This window comes from Rosa rugosa, chromosome 7 (genome assembly GCF_958449725.1).
Source record: "Rosa rugosa chromosome 7, drRosRugo1.1, whole genome shotgun sequence".
NCBI classification, from domain to species: domain Eukaryota; kingdom Viridiplantae; phylum Streptophyta; class Magnoliopsida; order Rosales; family Rosaceae; genus Rosa; species Rosa rugosa.
Window position 1 is genome coordinate 541,166 of NC_084826.1, and position 24,986 is coordinate 566,151.

Here is a 24,986-nt window from a genome sequence, read left to right on the forward strand (position 1 = left end):
GGTGCATGCACTTCTTAAAAGGTGAGTGTACTCTAGGTTTGTGGAGTTCTATTTGTTTGAAATAGGTTCTTTATAAGTTCTAAAGGACGGTTCTTTACTATCGACCCCATTGGAGTGTGTCATTTGATACTGCTTGCTGAATTATGAAATCAAGTTGACCTCTTTAAAAAAAATGAAAAGAAAAAAAAAAGTAAATAGTGTTTGATGGTTAAATTTTTCAAACCTCCAATTGCCCATCCTTGATTAAAATATATATTTTCTCTGCAATCTGAGGAATCGAGAATCAAAACATTATACACAGTACGAAATTGAAAGGAAACTTCTCCCCTTCAAAAGTCAATACCACTCTTACACATTAATATCAAAAAATATTTAAAAACTGACAGAATGCAGAATACAAAAAGTCAATTAACACACATAGATCTTCTAAGATAGACTGATTTTTTTTTTTTTTTTTTTTTTCTGTTTTCTTCCTTGCGTCTGGGCCTTGTGCCCCCACTGGGAATAATTTATTGTCATACAGGCCAGATAGGGTTAGGATTGAAGGGTTCATTCCCATCACATAGAAGTGGCATCATTTGGGTTCGGCACACGGGACACGTGCGACGGATATTAATCCACCGGGCAGTGCAAGCTGCATGAAAATAATGTAAGCACGGCAAACGAGCAATCATTTTATCATCAACTCCACCTCCAAAATCCTCCAAACAAACAGCACATGATGATGGAGGCATATGAGAACCAGTGCAGGAGGTAGTAGCAGCCCTCAAGTCGTCGTCCCATGATTTCTTTGCATAGCGATACAAGCGCATATCATCAAAACCGTCAAATCTTCCATACAATTCAGAACACATGAGCCTTACGGTCACATCAATAGCCAACTGGGGAAGGGGGATGGCCGGTTGAACTTTGTTTAATATTTCTAGAGCAATATCTCCGCAGTCTTTTTGCTCAACGCCCATGAAACAAAGCGCAAACATCAAGTCCTTCAGGCTCTGATGTTGTTTCTCTATAGAGGTGAAGTTGACCCAAATCTTTGTTTCCCCTAATATACATGGTTCCTGATCAAAATTATAAATAAAAGAATGTGGTGGATTGGTGTCTATCATAAAAGCCCCCGCTTGCATGATGACTGTTAATCTGATGAGCAAGTCGTAGCATTGTGATGTTGGCGGATAGGGTCCCTCATGTACTTCTGTTTGCATCACTTCACACCAGTTAAACATCCTGGAATCACACTGCTCATCCATGCTCGAACTGATGCGAAATTATGTTCGAATCAATACATCAGTGGATATATATAAGGTACTAAATCTAATCAAACAAGGAGAAGTTAAAAAAACCCCTTCTCTTCAAGGATTAGGAAAAAGTAATCTGTGCCAGACAAGGATGCATTACGCCTGAACCTTAGTAATTAAGGTACTCAATACTAATCCATTAGGAAAAAGTAGAGTCTAAAATTAATTCATATCTAATCAAGGAGAAGTATTCCTTTCAAAAAAAAAAAATCAAGGAGAAGTATAAAAAATATATATATATATATATATATAGATCCTATCCAGAGCGGAGCTCCGCTTTTAAATTAACGTGTGAAGTTCGAGTTTTGGGTCACTTTTCGGTTGCATATCCACATCTCGACCGTTCAGTTTTTAGGTATTAGTGTATAGATCGTCTCTGCAAATTTTTAGCCAAATTGATGATCGTTAAGGTATCTAACTCGCTTAAACCAAGGGACGGACTGAATCTGTCAACCTGAACCGTACTAGCTTTAAGGCAATTATCAATGCCTTAACGATCATCATTTTGGTTGAAAATTTGCAGAGACGATCTATACACTAGTACCTAAAAACTGAACGGTCGAGATGTGGATATGCGACCGAAAAGTGACCCAAAACTCGAACTTCACACGTAAATTTTCAAAGCGGAGCTCCGCTCTGGATAGGTATATATATATATATATATATAACCCTTCTCTGCAAGGATTAGGAAAAATTATACTGTGCCAGACAAGGATACACCAGGGCTGAATCTGAGTAATTAAGGTACTCAATACTAATCCTATTAGGAAAAAGTAGTCTAAAATTAATTCATTTATAAACAACTACCCAGTTCTAATGTTCAAATTTTCTTGCTTATTGGGTCAACTTGAATATTTGCTAAGATCAAATGGTTGTGAGAAACATTTTGATTCTTAGGTTCGCATCAATGATGAATGCTCCTGATTTTTCATGGAAAGTTTTAGTTCTTGATGTGTGAATTTATGCAATTTGTGTTGATGCAATTTCGTTCATATATAAGTGTCTTACATGCTTTGCTTAAAAATATGTGATTTGAGTTGTGAAATCAGTCTGTGTCTGATCTGTATATGATGCTGTGTTATATGGATCGATTATAGCTTGAGTGAAATTGCTGGATCAGGGTTCACTGTTGTCTGACTTGTCTCTTATAGTTATGATGCTCTCTCTCGTGTAATGCTACTGATGATTACCTGCTTGTTTCAAAAATATTGTAATCTTCTTTGTTGTTCTCCAGTCTAGGTGAATTCCGAGGATATATAGTTTAGGTCTACATTTTCATCTCAAATTGCATATATTTTTTTATTACTACCGTTTTTCCTGGAGTAGGAGGAGGAGGAGGAAATCTGCTCCGTCTCTGTGATTTCTTTGTTAGAATAACACAAACAAACATCTATCATATACATTCAAGAAACACAAACCATAATTCGATGAAGAATTACTAACCTGATGATGTAGAAGCCATCGCAATGCCGAAAGCACAAGTCTTCTGTTCTCTCCAATGCTTTAGCAGTCTATAATGGGGTAGACAATATTGCTTGATTAATTGTGAGAACAGGGACCTTGCTTTATATATGAGTTGATGATTCCTAAACCTTCCCATAAAGATTTCCTTGTGAATCATGGATTCAACTCCTCTGCAAAGCATACTTTACTTCATGTCTTAGTAAACTAATTATAGTCCACATAGAATTAGGTTTCCTCAACCTGCAAAGAGTATAATCACACTTTCCTTATTTGCAAGTTATCCGGATTGCATCACATTGTGTAATCCTTAATTCTTGTTCCTAAGATGATCTTATATTGTGATTAATGAAGTTCCATATTGTATGATAGTCCACTTAGGTTTTACATTCTCCTACTTGGACTTTCATACTAGCTTCATTGACCAACAAAACAAGATTTACAAGAACTCCTTAGTGATCACTTATTATTACACAATAATGCAGAACCTAATTTCATGACTTTCACAAAAATAATTGCTGTAAATGAACCATAGAAAACTACCAAAGAAAACTGACAATGATAGCACTCTATGATCACAAGAACAGAACTATAATCATGCAAGTCCCCAACAGAACATGAAAATTAACATATGAGGCATCTGCATTGTGATTTATACTTTATACCTCACACATGGTCCTCCTTTAGCTTCTAAAAAGTTTCAGAGCTATAAATGCTTCAAATTGAAGCCTGCAAAATCTCAAAGAGAATCCTGATCCTCTGCTCACTGTCCAAAACCAAAATGACAGTTTAGTATGGATCATAAGCAGCTGCTCTTAGTCTTCTTATCCTGCATAAAATCAAATTTCCAAACACAGGCACATAGATACATATATTTCATAATTTACTGCAGTAATACAAACACCAAATTCAAGCTGCAATAATAAAACTTAACTGATAGTTCATCATCCATATAAATCAGAAAATACAAAGATGTTCTTTAATGAAAATTACATCCAAGCTGAGTTTCTAAAACAAATTATGAGCTCCCACTGATTCAAACAACATCTAAAGACTCAACTAAACCCATATTCTTAACATGTTCTTTAAAAACTGCAACAGATAATGGTTTAGTGAATGGATCAGCCAACATATCCTCAGAAGACACATGCTCTACACAAATTTCATCAAGCTTTACTTTCTCTCTTACCAACAGATATTTTAGATCCACAAATTTAGATTTTGAAGATCTCTTATTGTTCTTCGAAAAGAACACTGCAGCACTATTATCACAATATATTGGCAAGGGTCTGTGTATGGTATCTATAACTTTCATGCCTCTAATAAAATTTCTAAGCCACACTCCATGAATAGTTGCCTCATATAAAGCAACAAATTCAGCATACATGGTAGATGTAGTGATACTAGTCTGTTTCACACTCTTCCAAGAAATAGCGCCACCAGCCAACATAAAAATAAAACCAGAAGTTGATTTTCTTTGTTGCTGAACCTTCTGCTTTCCCACAAAATCTGCATCAGAGAAACCAAACACAGCAAGTTCTTGACCATCTATCTTCTTATACACTAGCATATAATCCTTGGTTTTCTGCAAATATCTCAATGTTTAAGTAAAATAGAGATTTGAGAGAAATTGTAGAGAGAATTGTAATCATATTATTGAGAATAGGAGCCCTATATATAGGGATTACAAAGTACTAGTTCTAATGTTACAAGGAATACCAATCCGTGTAGGATTGGGAAATCTAGAACATTCTCTCCTATTCCTATTCCTAGTTTGATAAGGCACACTAAATCGATATTCCTTCAACACTCCCCCTTGTGCCGCTTCAAACTTGGTGGTGACGCTTCATCCGTTGCCTCGTTAAAAACCTTGCCAGGTAACAAAAACCCTGTGGGATAAAAATAACCCTGGTCGAAGGACAAAAAGAGCACAACACGTCATTCACTCTTCGAGATCGAACATGTAGACATCATATCTCCCCCTGATGTCGATATCTCCCCCTGATTGCTACAATCGTGGGAGTTCGGATAACTTTCTCAATCCGATGCTCTTCACATGTTTCTCGAAGGTGGATTTAGGTAACGACTTAGTGAATAAGTCCGCTACATTATCCTCTGATCGGATTTGATTCACTTCAATCTTTAGAAGTGATTGTTGTTGCTGATTATAAAAGAACTTAGGCGATATATGCTTGGTGTTGTCGCCCTTGATGAAACCTAACTTCATTTGTTCAATACAAGCTGCATTATCCTCATAAATGCATGTAGGTTCATCTGTGGTAGACTTCAAACCACAACTTCCTTGAATGTGTCGAATTACAGACCTTAGCCATACACATTCACGTACAGCTTCATGTAGAGCAATAATCTCTGCATGATTTGAGGAAGTAGCAACAAGGGTCTGCTTTGTAGACCTCCAAGATATCGCAGTGCTTCCCATGGTAAAGACATAACCCGTTTGGGAGCGACCTTTGTGAGGGTCAGAGAGGTACCCTGCATCAGCAAAACCCATCAATACATCACTGTCGTTTTGATGGAGGGGGATAGGGTGAGGCCGGCCACCCTTGATGGTGGTGGCGGCGTTGGCGGCAACATGGCCGACCAAGTTGTCATGGTGGACGGTGGCTCTTTGCCTAATGGGGTCCGATCCCATTCTTCCGTCATTCCTCTTCTCTCTGTAGGGATAAAATAGGCCCATATCAATCGTACTTCTTAGGTATCGAAAGATTGTCTTTACACCAATCCAATGGCGGCGTGTTGGCGCAGAGCTATGTCGAGCTAACAAGTTCACTGCGAATGAGATATCCGGTCTTGTGCATTGAGCTAAGTACAATAATGCGCCTATTGCACTCAAATAGGGCACTTCGGCCTCTAATGGTTCTTCGTCCTCATCCCTTGGACGAAACGGATCTTTTCCGGGCTCAAGACTACGGCCGATCATGGGAGTACTCGCAGGCTTCGCTTTATCTTCATTAAAGCGCCTTAGGACCTTCTGAGTATATGCAGACTGATGGATCAAAATCCCATCACTACGGTGCTCGAGTTCTAAACCGAGACAAAACCGTGTTTTCCCAAGATCTTTCATCTCAAATTCGGATTTCAAGTATTTAGCAGTTTCCTTCAACTCATCTAGAGTTCCAATTAGGTTCATGTCATCGACATAAACTGCTACGATTGCAAATCCGGAACTTGTTCTTTTAATGAACACGCATGGGCATATTTCATTGTTAATATATCCATTCCCAATCAAGTAGTCACTTAGACGGTTATACCACATCCGCCCGGATTGTTTTAATCCATATAGTGAGCGTTTTAACCTTATTGAAAACGCGCTCCGTGGTTTAGAGCCACTTGATTTGGGTAATTGAAGTCCATCTGGAACCTTCATATATATCTCTGAATCTAGATCCCCATAGAGATATGCTGTAACCACATCCATAAGCTGCATGTCAAGTTTTTCGGAAACTACCAAACTGACAAGGTAGCGGAACGTTATAACGTCCATTACGGGAGAATATGTCTCCTCGTAGTCGATTCCAGGGCGTTGTGAGAAACCTTGCGCCACGAGGCGAGCTTTATATCTTACTACCTCATTTTTCTCATTACGCTTTCTAACAAAGACCCATCTATGGCCAACAGGTTTTACACTTGGGGGTGTCTGCATTACAGGCCCAAATACCTGTCTCTTTGTTAGTGAATCCAATTCAACCTGGATCGCATCTTTCCATTTAGGCCAATCTGCTCTTCGTTGACATTCTTCAACAGAGCGAGGTTCGATATCATCATATTCTATAATTCCTTTTGCAATATGATATGCAAATGCATCATCAATCGCCATAGAATTTCTATCCATCATCTCATGTACACTAGTGTAATTTATGGAGATCTCTCTATTCTCTGGAGTTGGTTCTGACATTGGAGCGTCCCCCAATGATGTCTCTTGGACATAACCATAATCCGGAATATTCTCATGAGATGGATTATTCACATCGATGATTAATGAATTATTTTGTGCCAAACTCGCTTTCTTTCTTGGGCGAGAATCCATCGAACCTATAGGCCTCCCGCGCTTCCTGGCAGGAGCCGTGGGCCTAGCGACAACGTCACCATCACTAGGGACGTTGGCGCCATGCTCAAATGCCCTTGAGATGGCGTCATGTCCTCTGATTTTAGGGACATCAATCCTTGCAGGCACGTTTGCAGCAGGTATATGTGATCTTGTCACTTTAGCGATATCAGAAAACGCATCAGGCATCGATTCTGCTACGTTCTGAAGATCGAGAATTCTCCGCACTTCAATTTCGGACTGTACGGTTCGGGGATCAAGATGAGACAGAGTGGGGACAGACCACGACAATTCCTGTCGTTCCTGTTGAACATTGATGTTCTTATCTCCCCCTAACGACGGGAAGACTGTCTCATCGAAGTGACAATCCGCAAATCTAGCGGTAAAGAGATCGCCTGTCAAGGGTTCTATGTAGCGGATAATCGTTGGAGAATCATAACCAACGTAAACGCCTAATCGTCGTTGAGGACCCATTTTGGTGCGCTGTGGAGGCGCAATTGGCACATAAACTGCGCACCCGAATATGCGTAAGTGTGAGACATTAGGCTCATACCCAGTCACCATCTGGGACGCAGAAAAGGGTTGAGTGGCAGTGGGCCTCAGACGAATAAGCACAGCTGCATGCAATATTGCATAGCCCCAAGCAGAAATAGGGAGATTGGTGCGCATTACCAATGCCCTAGCGACCATTTGTAGTCGTTTAATGGCGGCTTCTGCGAGACCATTTTGGGTGTGAACATGAGGAACAGGATGTTCAACATCAATCCCAATGGACATGCAATAATCATCAAAAGTCTTTGATGTAAACTCTCCAGCATTGTCTAATCTTATAGACTTAATAGGATGATCAGGGTGGTGAGCCCTTAACTTAATTATTTGTGCTAGGAGTTTAGCGAATGCAGCGTTCCTTGTGGACAATAGCATGACATGTGACCAGCGTGTCGATGCATCAACCAATACCAGAAAATATCGAAATGGTCCGCATGATGGTTGAATAGGTCCACAAATATCACCTTGGATTCTTTGCAAGAATGGTATATTTTCTTTAGTGTCCTTTGCATAGGATGGTCTCGATCCTAGCTTTGCTAAAGAGCAGGCTTTGCAGAACGAATAATGGGCTTTAGAAATAACCAATGAGGATTTTGGTTGAGCCATGAAGTCACAATTGACTTTAGAAGTAGAAATTGGAGTCAGGGGAGCAGAGGTGGCGTCAAAGCCACCCTTGAGCCGCAGGGGGATGGCGGCGCCGGCTAGTGGTGGCCGGACTTAGAGGGGGAAGGCGCCGTGAGGCGCAGGTGCTCCTCCTTGATCCAAATTTCGAGTTTTACTTCCTTTCGTTCGGAAAAAGGGATGTCCGTGTGAAGTCTTTAATATACGGATCATCATGTCACGACCTGGGTGTCCCAAACGGTCGTGCCAAAGCCTATATGTGTCGGAATCCCATAAATCATCTCTCATGACATGGTTGGATTCAATGACTCGAATAGTGGTTGCATACAACCCACTAGAGCGACACATAAGTTTCTCTAAGACTCGTTTATGTCCGTAGTCATTAGAGGTGATGCAAAGGAACTCTTGTCCATTCTCACAATGTGTTTCCACATGAAAACCATTGGCTCTTATATCTTTGAAGCTTAATAGGGTTCTTCCTGCCCTAGGAGCATAAAGAGCTTCGGTGACATTTAAACTCGTGCCATTTGGCAACATAAATTGGGCTGGACCTCTACCATGAATCAATTGAGATGATCCAGCCATCGTAGTCACGGAAGATCGAGATGGCGTCATCCATAGAAATAGTTGCCTATTTCGAAGGATGGTATGTGTAGTTGCACTATCCACGAGGCATTCTAGCTCTCCGGGAAACATACTGAAAAATAATAAAGTTCGAAATTAAAATATGTCCAAGACATTGAATAAATCGATACTTTATTAATAATAGCCAATGATTACATCAAAGTTTCGTGACCAAAATCTAATCCAACATAAGAATCAAATCGTAGACAAATCGTAGTCATTCTATCCGTTTGGTAACTCCAATCAAATAGGACCAGGGAAGTAGAGAAAGATGTCGGTGGAGCAAAGCTCTCTTAAGTACCACTAATCTTAATTACTTTCCTAGACATCATATTTAATTAGATGCGCCACATAAGATAGAATTAATACCAAATGTCTTTTATTGACTAAGGCATATTGCCATTACATAATTCTTGGAAATAAAAATAAGGACTAAACTAATCAAAATCTGCAGCATCCTTGTGCAATTCTTTGTCAGATTTGAAGTCCGCTATGGTGAGATTGACGTTGGCATCATCACCATCTTCTTCTTCTCCTTCGGCCAAATAGGCTTCATGCTCTTTGAAGTCTCTATATGCCTTGTAATGTGCAGCTAATTGTTTGCTTGCATTGCATTGCTTGAACCAATGTTCAATAGATCCACATCTATGGCATGCATCATTACGATTTCCTCCCTTGAATTGAGATGCATCACGTGCATAAGGACGAGATTGACGTCCTTGTTGGACAATGGCGCCACCCCTATGGCCGGCGGCCTTGTGTCCCCCTCTCCCACGTTGGCCCTTGTTGCCACGTGCTCCTGCGCCATTTTGGCGGTTTCCTTCCTTTGTAGGGCGGTTATATGGACCAAAACGTCCGTTGTGTCCCTTAATTTTAGGGTTCCGCTCCTTGCGCCCTCCTTTGGGTGCATTATTATAATTCGCCTCTTGAACGCTCTTAGTTCCTATAGGCCTTGAATTATAATTCTTCACGAGGATATTATCATGTTTTTCAGCTACAGACATAATATTAATTAGCTGATGAAACCTCGTGAGCCGTCCAGTATTGAATTCAGTTCGGTATTGCTTTGATAGCAAAATAGCTGAGACGGGGAAGGTGGAGAGAGTTTTCTCAATTAGTTCTTGCTCTGTGACAGGTTGTCCACAGAACCCCAACATGGTTTTGAGGCGAAGAACTTCTGAATTATATTCAGCTACAGACTTGAAGTCGGCGAATCGTAGATTGCCCCATCGAACTTTCAAGTCGGGGAGGAGGGTATCCTGAATATTACCAAAACGCTCTTCTAGCGCAACCCATAATTCCCTAGCATCCTTGATTGCCATGTACTCCAATCGGAGTGATTTATCCATGTGGCGTCTCATCAAGATGAGAGCGGTGGTATTATTTGTAGCCGTACGCTCAAATATGAGGTCGGGATTTGGTGCTTGAATTACGGGTAGGATCCCTTTTGAAGTGAGGTGGTTCTCAACATCTGTGACCCAACTATGATATTCCGAGCCAGTTGAGTCAAGTATAGGAAAGTCAAGCTTTGGCTTCGACATCCTGAAATAAGAAGAAGATATATATTAGTTTCGGAGTTTAAAACTTCCACGACAACTAATAAATAAGATTTCTGAGCTATGCTACCAAGAAATCGATTTCCAAGAATAATTGGATTAGACCGAAACAATGATGTTTATATGGTCAAAATTCGATGCTTACGGACGCTCTTAGTCCGAAGTCTTACGAACGCTCTTAGTTCGTTAATTGCGTGAATCCCCACGATTCCGCTTTTCAATGATCGAACCCACGTTATAAGAAAGGTGGGATGTAGAAGAAGGGAGGTTGCAAGTCCCCGAAGAAAAAAGAAGGAGGAATTTAAATTCAGAAAGCGGGAACTTTAATATAAATACTTACTTGGTTAGTTGGAGCTTGAATCCTTGAATTCTTGTACTTGGAAGCGATGTAGCTTGGTTGGTTTGTGTACTGCAGATTGCAGTTGCAGTCGGTTAGTATTGCAGGGCAGAAAAGCTAGTCAAGCTAGCTGGAGACGCTGCAGGGGCAGCAGACTTGCGGCAAAGTTGCAGGAACGCTGCAGGGGCAGCGTGGAGCGGACGCACGGGCGCGGGCTGTGAGCAGGGCGCGGGGGCGCGCAGATGGCCAGCAGGGGCTGTGGTGAAAGGCTCGGCCTGGAGGGCTGCAAGAGCAGGCGGGCTAGCAAGGGGCTAGGTGCTGCGGCAGTTTTGATGAAGAGGATTTCAGATTTTGTTTTGTGGCTAGAGTCGTGCTGATAACGTGTTTAAGTAAAATAGAGATTTGAGAGAAATTGTAGAGAGAATTGTAATCATATTATTGAGAATAGGAGCCCTATATATAGGGATTACAAAGTACTAGTTCTAATGTTACAAGGAATACCAATCCGTGTAGGATTGAGAAATCTAGAACATTCTCTCCTATTCCTATTCCTAGTTTGATAAGGCACACTAAATCGATATTCCTTCAACACTCAAGACCTTTTTCCCAGCAACCCAATGTGCATGTCCAGGATTAGTTTGAAATCTTCCAAGTATTCCAACTGAGTAGGCTATGTCAGGTCTAGTGCAGACCTGTGCATACATGAGGCTGCCTACCAATGAGGCATAAGGCTTATCCTTCATTGCTTCTTGCTCTAAGCTGTTTCTAGGGCATTGATCTTTATGCAACATATCTCCTTTTGTCATAGGAGCATCACCAGGAGCACATTTTTCCATCTTAAACCTCTTCAACACCTTTTCTATATAATTCCTTTGAGATAATCCCAGAAGACCTCGAGTTCTATCCCTGACAATCTCTATACCCAGAACATAAGATGAATCTCCTAAATCTTTCATATCGAAGTTTCTAGACAGAAAAGACTTAGTTTCATTAAGCAAATTTAAGTCACTGCTGGCAAGAAGAATATCATCTACATACAAAATCAGAAAAATAAATTTGCTCCCACTAGTTTTCAAGTATACACATTCATCAAGAGGATTTTCTTCAAAACCAAACTTTACCATCACAGAATCAAATTTTAAATACCACTGTCTCGAAGCTTGTTTTAATCCGTAGATAGATTTCTTAAGTTTGCAGACTAACCTTTCATTCCCAGAAGCAATAAACCCCTCAGGTTGTGTCATATAAATATCCTCATGCAAATCTCCATTCAAAAAAGCAGTTTTTACGTCCATTTGGTGTAGTTCCATGTTATAGTGCGCAACCAAAGCCATAATAATACGAAAAGAATCCTTTGTTGAAACAGGGGAAAAAGTCTCATTGTAATCTACTCCTTCTCTCTGTGTAAAACCCTTTGCCACTAGTCTAGCTTTATGTCGTTCTACACTCCCATCTGAATTTTTCTTTGTTTTGAACACCCACTTGCAGCCTATAGGTTTGACATTAGGAGGCAACTCTGATAATTCCCAAACTGCATTGTCACTCATAGATTGCAACTCAGACTCCATAGCTTTCTTCCATTGTTTAGATTGAATACTATCTACAGCTTGTTTGTAGGTGACAGGATCGCTTTCTTCCCCTAAATCAAAATCTGTTTCTTGTAAGTAAACTATGTAATCATCAGGGATTGCTGACCTCCTTACTCTCTGCGATTGTCTTAATGGTTGAATAGGCTGTGGTTGTGGTTGAGGTGGAGGTTCCTGCACTACAAGTTGATCTAGCATCTGCAGATCATGATTGTGATGATTTTCAATGGGAATGATCGGCTCAGGAACATGATTTTCCAGATTTTCTTCATCAGGAAGTGTACTAATAGAAGGGTGAACAACTGACAGAGGTGAGAAGGAGGTTTCTGAATTTTGATGTTGCTGAGATAAACTTTTAGCTACTGCTTCTTCTTGTTCTATGAGAAAATCGCTTAAATCCTCCTTTTCTTGCAACTGAGTTTCTTCAATAAATTTAGCATTCCTTGTTTCAATGATCCTCAGATGATATTTGGGACAGTAGAACCTAAAACCCTTAGATTTTTCTCGAAAACCTATGAAGAAACCACTGACAGTCTTGGAATCTAGCTTTTTCTCCTACGGATTATATGGTCTAGCCTCAGCCTTGCTTCCCCAAACGTGTAGGTGTGCCAAACTAGGTTTTCTACCAATCCAAAGTTCAAAGGGAGTTTTATCTATTGCTTTACTAGGCACCCTATTGCATATATAATTTGCTGTCTTCAGTGCCTCACCCCACAAAAATTTAGGAAGTCCAGTAGTGCACATCATGCTTCTAACCATATTCAACAATGTCCTATTCTTCCTCTCAGCTACCCCATTCTGCTCAGGTGTCCCCGGTGTTGTGTATTGAGCTACAATTCCACATTCCTCTAAGAACAATGCAAAAGGTCCTTTATGTTGCCCAGTTTCATCATATTTCCCATAGTATTCACCTCCCCTGTCAGATCTCACTACCTTAATTGTTCTTTCCAACTGATTTTCAACTTCCATTTTAAAAATCTTAAATTTTTCAAGTGCTTGTGATTTTTCTGAAATAAGGTACAAATAACAAAACCTAGAATAGTCATCAATGAAGGTGATAAAATAGTGGTTCCTACATATGGTTTGGGTCGAGAATGGACCACAAATATCAGTATGAATTAGCTCTAAAGGTTGCAGACTCCTAGTTGACCCTTTCTTTCTAAAGTTTGTCAGCTTTCCTTTAATGCAATCAACACACACATCATAATCAGAAAAATCCAAAACAGGCAAAATGTTTTCTTTGATTAATTTCTGCATTCTTTCTTTAGAAATATGTCCTAATCTTTTATGCCAAAGAGTAGAAGATTTTTCATTGATTAAATTTCTTTTGACACCAACAGATTCAACAAGAAAAGACTCATTTGGATATGAACATTCCAATTGCCACAAGCCATTAAATCGAAAAGCATTGCCAACAGCAGAATTATCATAAAATAATTTCCACTCAATTTTATTAACGAAAAAACTGAAATCATTGTCAACAAGTTGAGAACAAGAAATTAAATTCCTTCTCATGGAAGGTACATAGAAAACATTATCCAATTCTAACAAAAAACCAGATCCTAACAAAAGCCTAACAACTCCTATGGCCTCTACTGCAACCTTCATTCCCTTCCCTACGAACAAGTTTTGTTCTTCTTTATTTGGTGTTCTCCTTTTTATGAATCCCTGCAAGGTATTAGCTATGTGAATAGGGGAACCACTATCTAGGCACCAAGAATTAGAAGGAACATGTACTAAGTTAGACTCAAAGCAAACAAAAACAGAAAACATACCCTTTTTTGTCAACCAATTTCTGTATTTGTGACAGTTCCTCTTTAGATGCCTGACTTTGTCACAGAAAAAGCATTTGAAAACATTTGAGTTGGAAGTTTTGTTATCTTTAGAAAAGTGAGATCCTCCAGCAGAAGATGAACCCTTAGAGAAATTTTTGAATGTAGGCTTCTTAACCCTATAGTTCTTTGACTGCCCTTTTGTCACCAAGTTCACTGTGGCAACAACTTTGCCTTTTTCCTTCTTAATCCTATCCTCTTCTTGCACACAAATGGATATGAGTTCATTAATCGTCCACTTATCTCTCTGAGTGTTGTAGGTTGTGACTAGTTGACTAAACTGAGGAGGTAGAGAAGAAAGAGCTAAATAAACTAGCCATGGATCTGCTACAGGAACTTCTAGAGTTTTCAGCTTACTTGCAATATCAATCATCTTCAAACAGTGCTCCCTAACACTTCCATTACCATCATACTTCATAGTCGAAAGGGTATTCATGAGATTTGTTATTTCAGCTTTATCACTTTCCTTAAATTTTTCTTCTATGGCTGCTAAAAAATCTGCGGCTCTCTCACAAACAGGAATCCCTCCCCTTACTGTATCAGTCATTGCCCTCTGCATAATCTTGATGCACATCCTATTGTTGCTCTCCCATTTTTCAGCTTTATCCTTTTCAAGTCTGGTGCTAGTATCAGTAATTTTTGGTGGTTCGGGAACTCTAAGTGGCAAGTCAATGTCCATAAGTCCTAGAGCTATTTCTACATCTTCTTTCCACTTCTTAAAGTTGCTACCAGTAAGTGTTTCAATTTTTGTCATCTGACTCATAACTGAAAAAGAAAGAAATAACCTTAATAAGCACTCGGTAAAATTCATACATTCTGTAGAAAATATGCATGAAACATTCTTTATCAAGCATTTGAGTTCATTCTTTAAATTTTAACCCCATTCTGAAGTTTGCTTATTGCACAACACATATGAGCAAGAAGATACAACAAGCCTTTAGTTTCTTTACCACACAACCAGAATTCTTAAAACACTAGTTTCTATGAATGTTTCTTTGCTGTGGCTAAAAGAAAACACCCCCACTTTATGTGTTTTAATGTCTCTGTAATGTGCCAATTCTATGCCTTACTAATGAAATTTTAAACCTTCTATGGAAGAACATTCAGTAGCTCAGAATAGAATTGCAATCTCAATCTTAAATCCTTGAGTTAAGAATTCCAACAACATAACCACTATGGTGAGAGACATTACTGAAATTCCTAAAACGAGATTGAGGTTCTTTAATGTTTGTTCATACAGACAAAAAGCTTTTATTTTTATCAAGGTTTTGCAGCGGAAAAAGAAAAAGAAAAAAAATTTGAAGGAATTTTGTGTGTGTGAACAAACATGATGAGAACTTTAGGATATCTTTAGGTGGATTGACCAATCTGTATATGAGTGCTTGCTTTAGTCTTTCTTACAGCTCCTAAAAAAAACTTGTTCTTTAGGATTGAAACTAACCTGCAATCCTGATAGCTACTGCTAACGCAATTCCATATAAGCAATCAAACAATTAAATTATGGAATCTAATCAATCAAGAAGAATGTAATATAACATGCTTTTCACTATCCATATATCACAAGCGCAAACAATATCCCAGAATCAAAAATTTCATAGCAGAGATGAAGAGTTCAAGAGCTGTGTACCTTAAGCAAATTGTTCCTGCATATTAGTGCAATTCAAAATACATACACCCAAAAGAAGTCATCAAGCATCATGTGTATTGAAAATTTGGAGCAATTCGAAAATTATCTCCAGAAATTAAGGAACCCAGAAAAGTTCCCCTTTTGTGTTTTGACGTGAAGAATAGAAGCGAGAGAGGAGATAGAAAATTTTGTCCGTTGTTTTTGACTTTCCAACATACAACAACTAATGGGCTAAGTGGGCTTCTAATTATCCGTGAGTTTTTCATAAACCCCCCCTTTTTTTTTTAGGTTTTTCAACACCAATAAATAAATCTTAAATTTAGGTTCGGTTTCAAAAAGCATATGATAGGCTCTGATACCAATTGTTAGAATAACACAAACAAACATCCATCATATACATTCAAGAAACACAAACCATAATTCGATGAAGAATTACTAACCTGATGATGTAGAAGCCATCGCAATGCCGAAAGCACAAGTCTTCTGTTCTCTCCAATGCTTTAGCAGTCTATAATGGGGTAGACAATATTGCTTGATTAATTGTGAGAACAGGGACCTTGCTTTATATATGAGTTGATGATTCCTAAACCTTCCCATAAAGATTTCCTTGTGAATCATGGATTCAACTCCTCTGCAAAGCATACTTTACTTCATGTCTTAGTAAACTAATTATAGTCCACATAGAATTAGGTTTCCTCAACCTGCAAAGAGTATAATCACACTTTCCTTATTTGCAAGTTATCCGGATTGCATCACATTGTGTAATCCTTAATTCTTGTTCCTAAGATGATCTTATATTGTGATTAATGAAGTTCCATATTGTATGATAGTCCAATTAGGTTTTACACAATGAAGTTCCATATTGTGATCTTATATTTCTTTGCTCTTTATTAGTTTCCTTCTGTGCAGAGTTTCATATTCTTTTTCGGCTTCTCATGACACAAGCCCATGGATTAATATTACAAAGTAAACAACAGCAAGGATTTATTGACACTTTATTTCCTAACCTTTTACATCTGATACTCGTAAAGGAACCATAGTTTAATATCCCAACAAATACAATGGATATGTATATAGATTATAGTTATAGATATACAGGGGTTGATCAATGGACAAGAGGAGAAATGATGGTGATGGTCGTTAATAGACCGGACCCTTGGTGTTCATGCTTTTCTTGATCTGCTCTGCATTTTCTTAGACGAACTCCTTTGATTCTTGCAAGCCTTTAATTCTTGTGCCTTGCCCATGACGGTGTCAACCGCCTTTTGGGCAGTGTCCTTAGGTGAACCCCATGCATTGCAGAGTCTGCAATGCTTTCTCACTCACATCTTGTGCTGTTGCAGACACCTTCGCATCCATATCATTGGTCTGATTTGCCACCTGTATTCATTCACATCACTCCCTTATTATATACAAGCAAATTATATCCAAAAAAATATATATATATATATACAAGCAAATATAGCATTGATATAGGGAACTGAGTTAGGAACTTAGGATTATCAAGCCTTCGACCCATCCCAATGTAACCAAAAAAGACTCATCGATATTTATATGGCTCGAGGATTACTTGTTCACCAGTTTTCCTAGCTTCATTTGCTCCTTGTTGTAGTGCGTCTCTTGCTTCTTGCTGTGAAGTGTGAACCCACCTGTGATATACACATTACCTAACCATTTATATCCTCTCTAATAGAATAGGATTCAGATCAAATCCAACAAATGTGACCATGAACATAAATTTTACTTGAATGTGTCTCGAAAGAATCCTAGAAGTTGCTGTCTTGCAAGTGCTGCTCCAAGTTTGGTGGTGAAGCTTGCCATTGTTCTAGAGCTACTCTGTCTTTGGGTCTTTTCGGAGATTTTTGTTCCTCAATGCTACTCTCTTCGACCAAGTTGAATTGAGTTGTTGTCGAGACTTTTGTATTTGGTTCTATTTTCTTATAATAAAAAATATATAAAAAGAAAAGAAACAAAGATCCGAAACTCGGATCTTGCATGTATGATACAAGCATATGAGGATCAAACTAGGAAGAGAAGAAAAGCAACAAGCACGGTTTATTGGCTTTGAAGATATATGACCCATTTTTCTTCTAATAGGAGGAATAAAGCAATATGTTGATATTGCTGAGAAAGCTCACACCTTCTTCACTAAATGATGGACTCCCTGTTCAGCCTCAGTGACCAACCTTATTGCTGGTTTGTGCCAATACTCGGAAGCTAGAGGAAAAAGAGAACTCAAGAGAGAATAAGAGCTACTAGTATGTTGCGCTCAGTCATGGCTAGGTTCTGCTCATGAAGCACATTGTATGATCTCATTCTTCAGTGAATGTTATCAACTCTGAAAATTAACTATGTTGATGACTTGATACTGGCTTAGAATGTATAAAGTCTGATGTTGCACCATACGAAGTTACAAACATATTCTCTTTGTAGTTTTGCGACCCCTTTCTTTGTGGCGAGAATCAATCTATGCACTTTCATCTTGATGAAATGGACATAGCCTCTTCAAACCTGGCATCATCAAACAGTTTATCTCTCTAGTAGGAAATATATGTAGCTTTTGAATAGACTGATCAGAATAAGAAGAAGAGACTTCACCTTGCTGACCAACTAATGAATCCCCTTTGAAACACCAACAGATGCATCCACTTCAAATGCAGCCATCTCATTGTGACAATTATTTTCAAACCTTCCTTGGTGCGGATTGTTGCTCTCCCAGTCATCTTCACCTGCATGGAGAACCATTTTCGTCAATTTTTACCTTGATAATTACTAGAAAGTTCATCTCATGAAAATTTAAGTTTCTACCCTTCAAGCAAGCTATAGAATCTCTGGAGCACAAAGTGCCATTTGAAAGTTCAATCTTCGAACAAGCATTGCAGTGCTACCACACTGTAAATCATCAGAGTGGATGTTAGAAATACTCTCCAATCATTGGGTACAGGAGAAGCTGTGAATAAGTAAATAGTCACCTACATTTCAGTCAATCTGTTGTTGACCTATAAATCACAAAAGTTGACCTCTCACAAGTTCATACCTCGTATGTGGCAAAGATGTCACCTACACATTTCCGCGGTCCTCCACCAAAGGGCAAGTAACTGGAACAATAGATCAGTTATAAGCGCATATAAACTAATTGTTTAGAAGAGAAAACCATACAAGGATTTGTAACATGTATCTGACTAAAACTAATAGTTAACAGTTATCAACTTTTAACTCGTTACAACCCGCAGAGATATGTAATAAGATTGTGATTAGTATAGGAATCTAATTGAGCATTTGATTCACTGCTTAACATGCGCACAGAAGCATGGAGGTATGAAAGAGGGCTTTGTTCTAAAAGCCAAACTCAAATAAATTCCAATGCAAACTACCAAAAAGTATGGAAAATGAGGGGCTTGTTCCTTAGTAAAGTGAAATTTCAGTTCATCTTCCAAAAGCTGATATTATTTCAATATGCCATATCAACTTTATTAAACAACCAAATCTTACTCTAATAGTAAACCATCAATTGATCCTCACTCTCACTAATTGCACTACACTTGTTTAACTCCTCAAATTCCACAATTAAAAAAAAAAAAAAAAACCCAGCACAGCTACTTCCAGAACAATTACTAATCAGCACCAAACTCCAGAACCACACTCGCATCAAATCAGCAGAGTGCTTGTCCCACTCTGCCCCTAACATCGATCATACAAAACCATGCCAGATTAGGGCTTGCATTCATCTAAAATCAAGAAACATTAAGACATCAATGATACTGTGAATTGCATTACACCATATGGAATATAAAATCGAAAAATTCCTAGAAGCATTTCTATAACCACTACTGGTATTGACAGCTTATGCCAGACTTTCTATTACAAACCAACAAGGTTTTCGACTAGTCGAAAATATCTTGTTTTTTGTCGAAGTTGAACATATCTGGCGATGCAGAACCAGTCTTCTCTGGAGAATCATTACCCTGCGCACCAGTCTTCTCTGGAGAATCATTACCCTGCCCACCAGCACAGCCTATCACAGCTGCAGCAGGAACAGCCCAGAACTGCTCCATGTGTGGTGGCATCGCCGTCCCCTCAGCCGTTGTTTGTTCAAAATCCTTCATGGCAATCCCAAAATACTTTCCTTCCTTCCTTTCTTTTTGAACCATCTTCCTCCTCTCATTGGCATGCCTCATGGCCTCAGCAAACTTTGTTAACTTCAGAGTCCTCCACGGTGCACCAAGCACCGAAAAACCTAATCCACAAAAAAAAAAGATTCAGCCACAAATTCTACATAATAATCAGAAGGTAAGGTAAGTGAAATTGAATTCTCGTAATAAATCAAAAGTAGTAACTGAGATTGAGGACTAAATTGAGCTAATATATACTATTGTATGAAGTTGATTGACATTAATGTATTGATGCATCAATGTATTGAAAATGAGCCCTCACAATACACCGAAAATTCTCCATAATAATCAGAAGGTAAGGTAAGTGAAATTGAATTCTACCGTAATAAATCAAAAGTAGTAACTGAGATTGAGGACTAAATTGAGCTAATATATACTATTGTATGAAGTTGATTGACATTAATGTATTGATGCATCAATGTATTGAAAATGAGCCCTCACAATACACCGAAAATTCTCCATAATAATCAGAAGGTAAGGTAAGTGAAATTGAATTCTACCGTAATAAATCAAAAGTAGTAACTGAGATTGAGGACTACATTGAGCTAATATATACTATTGTATGAAGTTGATTGACATTAATGTATTGATGCATCAATGTATTGAAAATGAGCCCTCACAATACACGTAATTAATTAAATTATATAAAAATCCTGTGCATAAGAAAAAAGGAGAGTGAAGATCAATAGTCTAACAAGTCTTGCACCTTACCCTCAGGAGATTTGGATCGGCTCTGAGAACCGTCGCGACCCAGTGAACGGCCACGATCGTCGTCGCCCACCGATTGAGCCCTCCGAGCCCTGACGCGGACCGATCTTCCTCTCTGACCCCTCACACCAACCGACCTACCCCTTTGAGCTCTCACACCGACGGATCTACCCCTCACGCTCGCGCCCGCAGACCTACCCCTCACGCTCGCGCCGGCCGACCTACCCCTCACGCTCTCGCCGGCCGACCTACCCCTCACGCTCGCGCCAACCGACCTACCCCTCACGCTCGCGCCAACCGACCTACCCCTCACACTCACGCCCGTCGTCATCGCCCTCCCCTCAACTCTCAGTCTCACTCTACCACTAAATTGAATCCGAATTTTGCCGAGTTACATATGGAAGCTATATAGTCATAGTCACATTGGGCCGAGATATCGGGTTTAAACAAAACAGCCCAAAAGTAAAATGCCGAGCTGAACCATTGGCTTAAAATGGAGGAAAAGATTAAAATATTAGATTTGAATAAAATGAAAATGGAGGAAAAGATTAAAATATTAAATTTTGTATGAGATATTAAATTTTGCATGAGATAAAAGACAAAATTATTAAATTTTTTTGTTTCTTTTTCTCGTTGGGGTTTATCAATAGTAAAATCCAAGGACTCCCTCTCTCTCTCTCTCTCATAGCGGCGCGACGTATTTAGCTCTTGTCCGATGACTGACGTCGCCTCGACAACATTATGTTGCTACTAGATGGGCGTCAAATGGCCTAGACCTTCCGGATTGCTTTACTTGTTGTTAGGTATCATCATTTGACCCTCGTGCCTAGGCACCCGCAAAAGCCCACCCGATCTATCGAAGAAAAGCCCATTTCGGCTCAACCAATTTAAGCCCAAATAAGGCCCTCTCGGCCTGAAAAGCCCAGTGATAGTTTGAGAGTCATATTTTAAATTTGATTATTCAAGGGATCCGGCTTCTCTACCACTAAATTGAATCCGAATTTTGCCGAGTTACATATGGAAGCTACATGGTCATAGTCATATTGGGCCGAGATATCGGGTTTAAACAAAACAGCCCAAAAGTAAAATGCCGAGCTGAACCATTGGCTTAAAATGGAGGAAAAGATTAAAATATTAGATTTGTTTTAGGGAATCAGAATTTGAGAGAAATTCGCTGTGTATTCTCATTGATAATAGGGGCCTCTTTATATAGAGAATTACAATGCATACAATCTCAATCATACAAGGAAAGTAATCTTACATTGAATAGGAATCTAGATCATTCTAATGTAACCCTATTACCACTAGGTCAAGGAACCTAGAGTTTGGGCCAAACACAAATTAGGGTTTTCCTTGAACACTCCCCCTTGTGTTGCCCAAACGCGGTGCTTCTCTCGTTACCTCGTTAAAAACCTTGCCGAGTAACAAAAACCCAGTGGGACAAAAATAACCTCGGTCGAAGGGGAAAAAGAGCACAACACACCCTTCACGCTTCGAGACGATACATGTAGACATCTCCCCCTGATGTCTGCATCTCCCCCTAATGACTACGGTCATGAGAGTTCGGATAACTTCCGCAAACGATGCTACCAACATGTTTCTCGAAAGTGGAATTTAGGCAATGACTTAGAGAGCAAGTCTGTCACATTCTCCTCAGATTGAACCTAGTTCACTATGATTTTGAGGAGAGTCTGTTGTTGCTGATTATGCTTGGTGTTGTCGCTTTTGATGTACCCTTGCTTCATTTGTTCAAAACAAGTAGCATTATCCTAAATGTTCGTAGGCTCATCTGTGGTAGACTTCAAACCACAATTGTTCGAACATGCGTAACTATGGATCCAATCCATATACACTCACGAATCACTTTGTGAAGAGCAATGAGCTCTGCATTGTTCGAAGATATAGCGACTAGGGTCTGTTCTATAGACCTCTAAGATATCACGGTCTTTACCCATGGTGAACACATAACCAATTTGGGAAGACTTTTGTGTGGGTAAGAGAGATACCCAACATCAGCAAAACCTTCCAAAACACATGCTGTTTTGGGATGGGGATAGTGGACGCAGGCCAGAGTTGGCGGCGTTCTTGGTGTGTGATGGGTCCGAATCCATCATCTCTCTGTAGGGATAAAACATGCCCATATCAATCGTACATCTCAAGTATCGAAAGATATCTTTTACACCAATCCAATGGCGTCGCGTTGGCGCGAAGCTATATCTAGCTGACAAGTCCACTGCAAATGAGATGTCTGGTCTTGTGCATTGAGATAAGTACAATAATGCGCCTATTGTACTCAAGTAAGGCACTCCTTCCTCTAGCACATCTTCGTCATCATCCTTTGGACGAAGAGGATCCTTTTCAGGATCAAGACTACGAACGATCATGGGGGTGCTTGAAGTTTTGACCTTGTCAAAATGCCTAAGCATCTATCAACACGATGCTCAAGTTCCAAACCGAGACATATCGTGTTCTCCCAAAATCCTTCATCTCAAACTCGGATTTCAAGTGTTCAGCGGTTTCCCTTAACTCTTTAAGGGCTTCCAATGAAGATCATGTCCAACATGAACCGCGATAGAATCTGAAACTTGTTATGGAAACGCGTGGGCATATCCCTTCCCAATCAAGTAGTCAGTTTGGTGAGCGTTTCAACCTCTTTGTAAACGCGCTCGGTGATCTAGAGCCACTTGACTTTGGGTAAATGAAGTTCACCATGAACCTTCATGTATATTCAGTATCTAGATCCCCACAGAGATACGTAGTGACCACATTCGTAAGCAGCATGTTCAGTTATTCGGAAACTACCAAACTGACAGGGTAGTGGAGTGCAGTGACTTCCATTACGAGAGAATATGTTTCATCGTAGTCGATTCCAGGGCGTTTTATGAGAAGCCTTGCGCCATAAGGCGAGATTGTCATCTCATTTTCTCATCACGCTTTCTAACGAAGACCCATTAGTCAATAGGTTTTATGTTAGGAGGTGTTGACATCACTAGCTCAAAAACCTTCCTCTTCGTTAGAGAATCCAACTTAACCTGGATCACATCTTTCCATTTAGGCCAAATTTCTCTACGTCGGCATTCATTCATCAACGGAGTGTGGTTCGATGTCATCGGACTCAACAAACTCATGCTCAACTACATCATCAATTATAATGGAGTTTCTGTCCCACGTCTCATGTACACTAGTGTAATTTTCATAGAGCTCTATATTCTCAGGAATAGGTTCTGACGTTGAGGTGTCCCCCAACGATAACCATAACCCGGAAGATTCTCATGAGACTGATTTTGAGTGTCGATGATCGAAGGATTGGAATGTGCCAAAGTATCATTCGAACTCACGGGCCTCCCACGCATCCTAGCTGGGGCCATGGCCTGTAACGCCAAAGTGCCACTCTTTTTGGCATTGGCGCCATGTCCTACCTCTGTGTAGGGTGGCGCTACGTCCTCTCGTAGGGACGTCCATCCTTGCAGGCATGTTTGCAGCATATTTGTGTGATCTCATCACTTTAAATGGGATCGAGATGAGACATAGTGGGGACAGACTACGACAATTCCTGTCGTTCCTGCTGAACATTCGTGTTCTTATCTCCCCCTAATGACGGGAAGACTGTCTCATCAAAGTGACATCTGCAAATCTAGCGGTAAGGAGATCGCCTAGCAAGGGCATTAAGTGGCAGACGATTGTTAGAATCTCAAATCCAACGTAGTTGCCCATTCGTCTGTAAGGACCCATCATAGAGCGCTGTGGCGGCGCAATTGGCACACTCAAAGATGCATAAGTACGATACTTGTACCCAGTCACTAGCTGTAACGCAGAGATACATTGAGTGGCGGTGGGTCGTAGACGAATTAGCATAGCTGCATGCGATATTGCATCACCCCAAGCGGATATAAGGAGAATGGTGCGCATTACCAATGTTCGGACTACCATCGTAGTCATTTCCGCGAGACCATTTGGGTGTGTACATGGGAATATGATGTCCAACATCAGTCCCAATGCAATAACCATCAAAAGTCTTCGATGTAAACTTTCTAGCATCGTCAAATCCAATTGACGGAATAGGATGATCCGGGGAGTGAGCCCGTTGTTGTATGATATGTGCTAGGAGTGTAGCATAAGCAGCTTTACAAGTGGACAATGGCACAACACGTGACCAGCGTGTTTGCATGTCAACCGACATTATGAGATATTTAAACGTCCGCAAATTGGTTGAATCAGTCCACAGAATCCCTACGGATTCTATGTAAGAACATAATGAGTATTGTCATATCCTTTGCATAGGACCGTCTCGGTCCTAATTTCCCTAAGGAACGGGCTTTGTAAAACGAGCGAGAGGCTTTAGAAGCAACCAATGAGGATTTTGGTTGGGCCTAAGCGTTTGAAACGCTATTTGAAGCAAAGTTGGTGATTGCAACATCACCTGGGGCGTCATCACCATGATGTACGCTATCCATGGAGCCATGGATAAGGACTATGCCAGCCCTAGGCTGGTGGTGGACGGCGGCGGGTGCCCTAGGCAGCAGCGGTGGTCATACTTAGTCCAGGAATC

The 24,986-nt window shown here is 39.9% G+C and overlaps 3 protein-coding genes across 8 annotated transcripts; all 3 read right to left on the reverse strand.

The window, feature by feature from the left end:
• Positions 1-276: 276 nt before the first annotated feature.
• Positions 277-1,467, reverse strand: LOC133719775 (probable E3 ubiquitin-protein ligase RHC1A). The gene has a single exon (XM_062145947.1). It carries the CDS (start codon positions 1,248-1,250, stop codon positions 516-518), a length of 735 nt encoding a protein of 244 aa, XP_062001931.1. The 5' UTR covers positions 1,251-1,467; the 3' UTR covers positions 277-515.
• Positions 1,468-2,730: 1,263 nt separating this feature from the next.
• On the reverse strand, positions 2,731-16,400 carry LOC133722499 (uncharacterized). Of its 4 annotated transcripts, none has more exons than XR_009852804.1 (3): positions 15,998-16,400; positions 3,425-3,525; positions 2,731-3,002 (listed from the first exon to the last, which is right to left on the reverse strand). XR_009852804.1 is itself a non-coding variant. In XM_062149385.1 (3 exons), the coding sequence occupies exons 1-3, from the start codon at positions 16,197-16,199 to the stop codon at positions 13,738-13,740; spliced, it is 1,053 nt and encodes a 350-aa protein (XP_062005369.1). In that variant the 5' UTR covers positions 16,200-16,400; the 3' UTR covers positions 13,689-13,737. The 4 variants fall into 4 exon arrangements, 1 of the variants encoding a protein (XP_062005369.1); XR_009852802.1 differs by lacking the exon at positions 15,998-16,400 and adding an exon at positions 15,558-15,739; XR_009852803.1 differs by lacking the exon at positions 15,998-16,400 and adding an exon at positions 11,716-11,751.
• Positions 16,401-17,794: 1,394 nt separating this feature from the next.
• On the reverse strand, positions 17,795-20,789 carry LOC133721460 (uncharacterized). 3 transcript variants are annotated; one of them, XR_009852198.1, is made up of 5 exons: positions 20,441-20,486; positions 18,595-18,655; positions 18,366-18,449; positions 18,156-18,286; positions 17,795-18,068 (listed from the first exon to the last, which is right to left on the reverse strand). XR_009852198.1 is itself a non-coding variant. In XM_062148083.1 (2 exons), the coding sequence occupies exons 1-2, from the start codon at positions 20,766-20,768 to the stop codon at positions 19,442-19,444; spliced, it is 681 nt and encodes a 226-aa protein (XP_062004067.1). In that variant the 5' UTR covers positions 20,769-20,789; the 3' UTR covers positions 19,080-19,441. The 3 variants fall into 3 exon arrangements, 1 of the variants encoding a protein (XP_062004067.1); XR_009852199.1 differs by having other exon boundaries at positions 18,534-18,655; positions 20,441-20,461; XM_062148083.1 differs by lacking the exons at positions 17,795-18,068; positions 18,156-18,286; positions 18,366-18,449; positions 18,595-18,655 and adding an exon at positions 19,080-19,794 and having other exon boundaries at positions 20,441-20,789.
• Between the last annotated feature and the right edge of the window lie 4,197 nt (positions 20,790-24,986).

Excerpts from the sequence above, each read along its gene's own strand:
- LOC133719775 (XM_062145947.1), bottom strand. The coding sequence starts at position 1,250 with ATGGATGAGCAGTGTGATTCCAGGATGTTTAACTGGTGTGAAGTGATG.
- LOC133721460 (XM_062148083.1), bottom strand. The coding sequence starts at position 20,768 with ATGACGACGGGCGTGAGTGTGAGGGGTAGGTCGGTTGGCGCGAGCGTG. Across the intron at positions 19,795-20,440 it reads CCGATCCAAATCTCCTGAGG|GTTTTTCGGTGCTTGGTGCA; the intron begins GTAAGGTGCAAG and ends TTTGTGGATTAG.
- LOC133722499 (XM_062149385.1), bottom strand. The coding sequence starts at position 16,199 with ATGCTTTGCAGAGGAGTTGAATCCATGATTCACAAGGAAATCTTTATG. Across the intron at positions 14,696-15,997 it reads GATGGCTTCTACATCATCAG|TTATGAGTCAGATGACAAAA; the intron begins GTTAGTAATTCT and ends TTTCTTTTTCAG. Across the intron at positions 13,767-13,873 it reads AAATTGGTTGACAAAAAAGG|GGATTCATAAAAAGGAGAAC; the intron begins GTATGTTTTCTG and ends AATACCTTGCAG.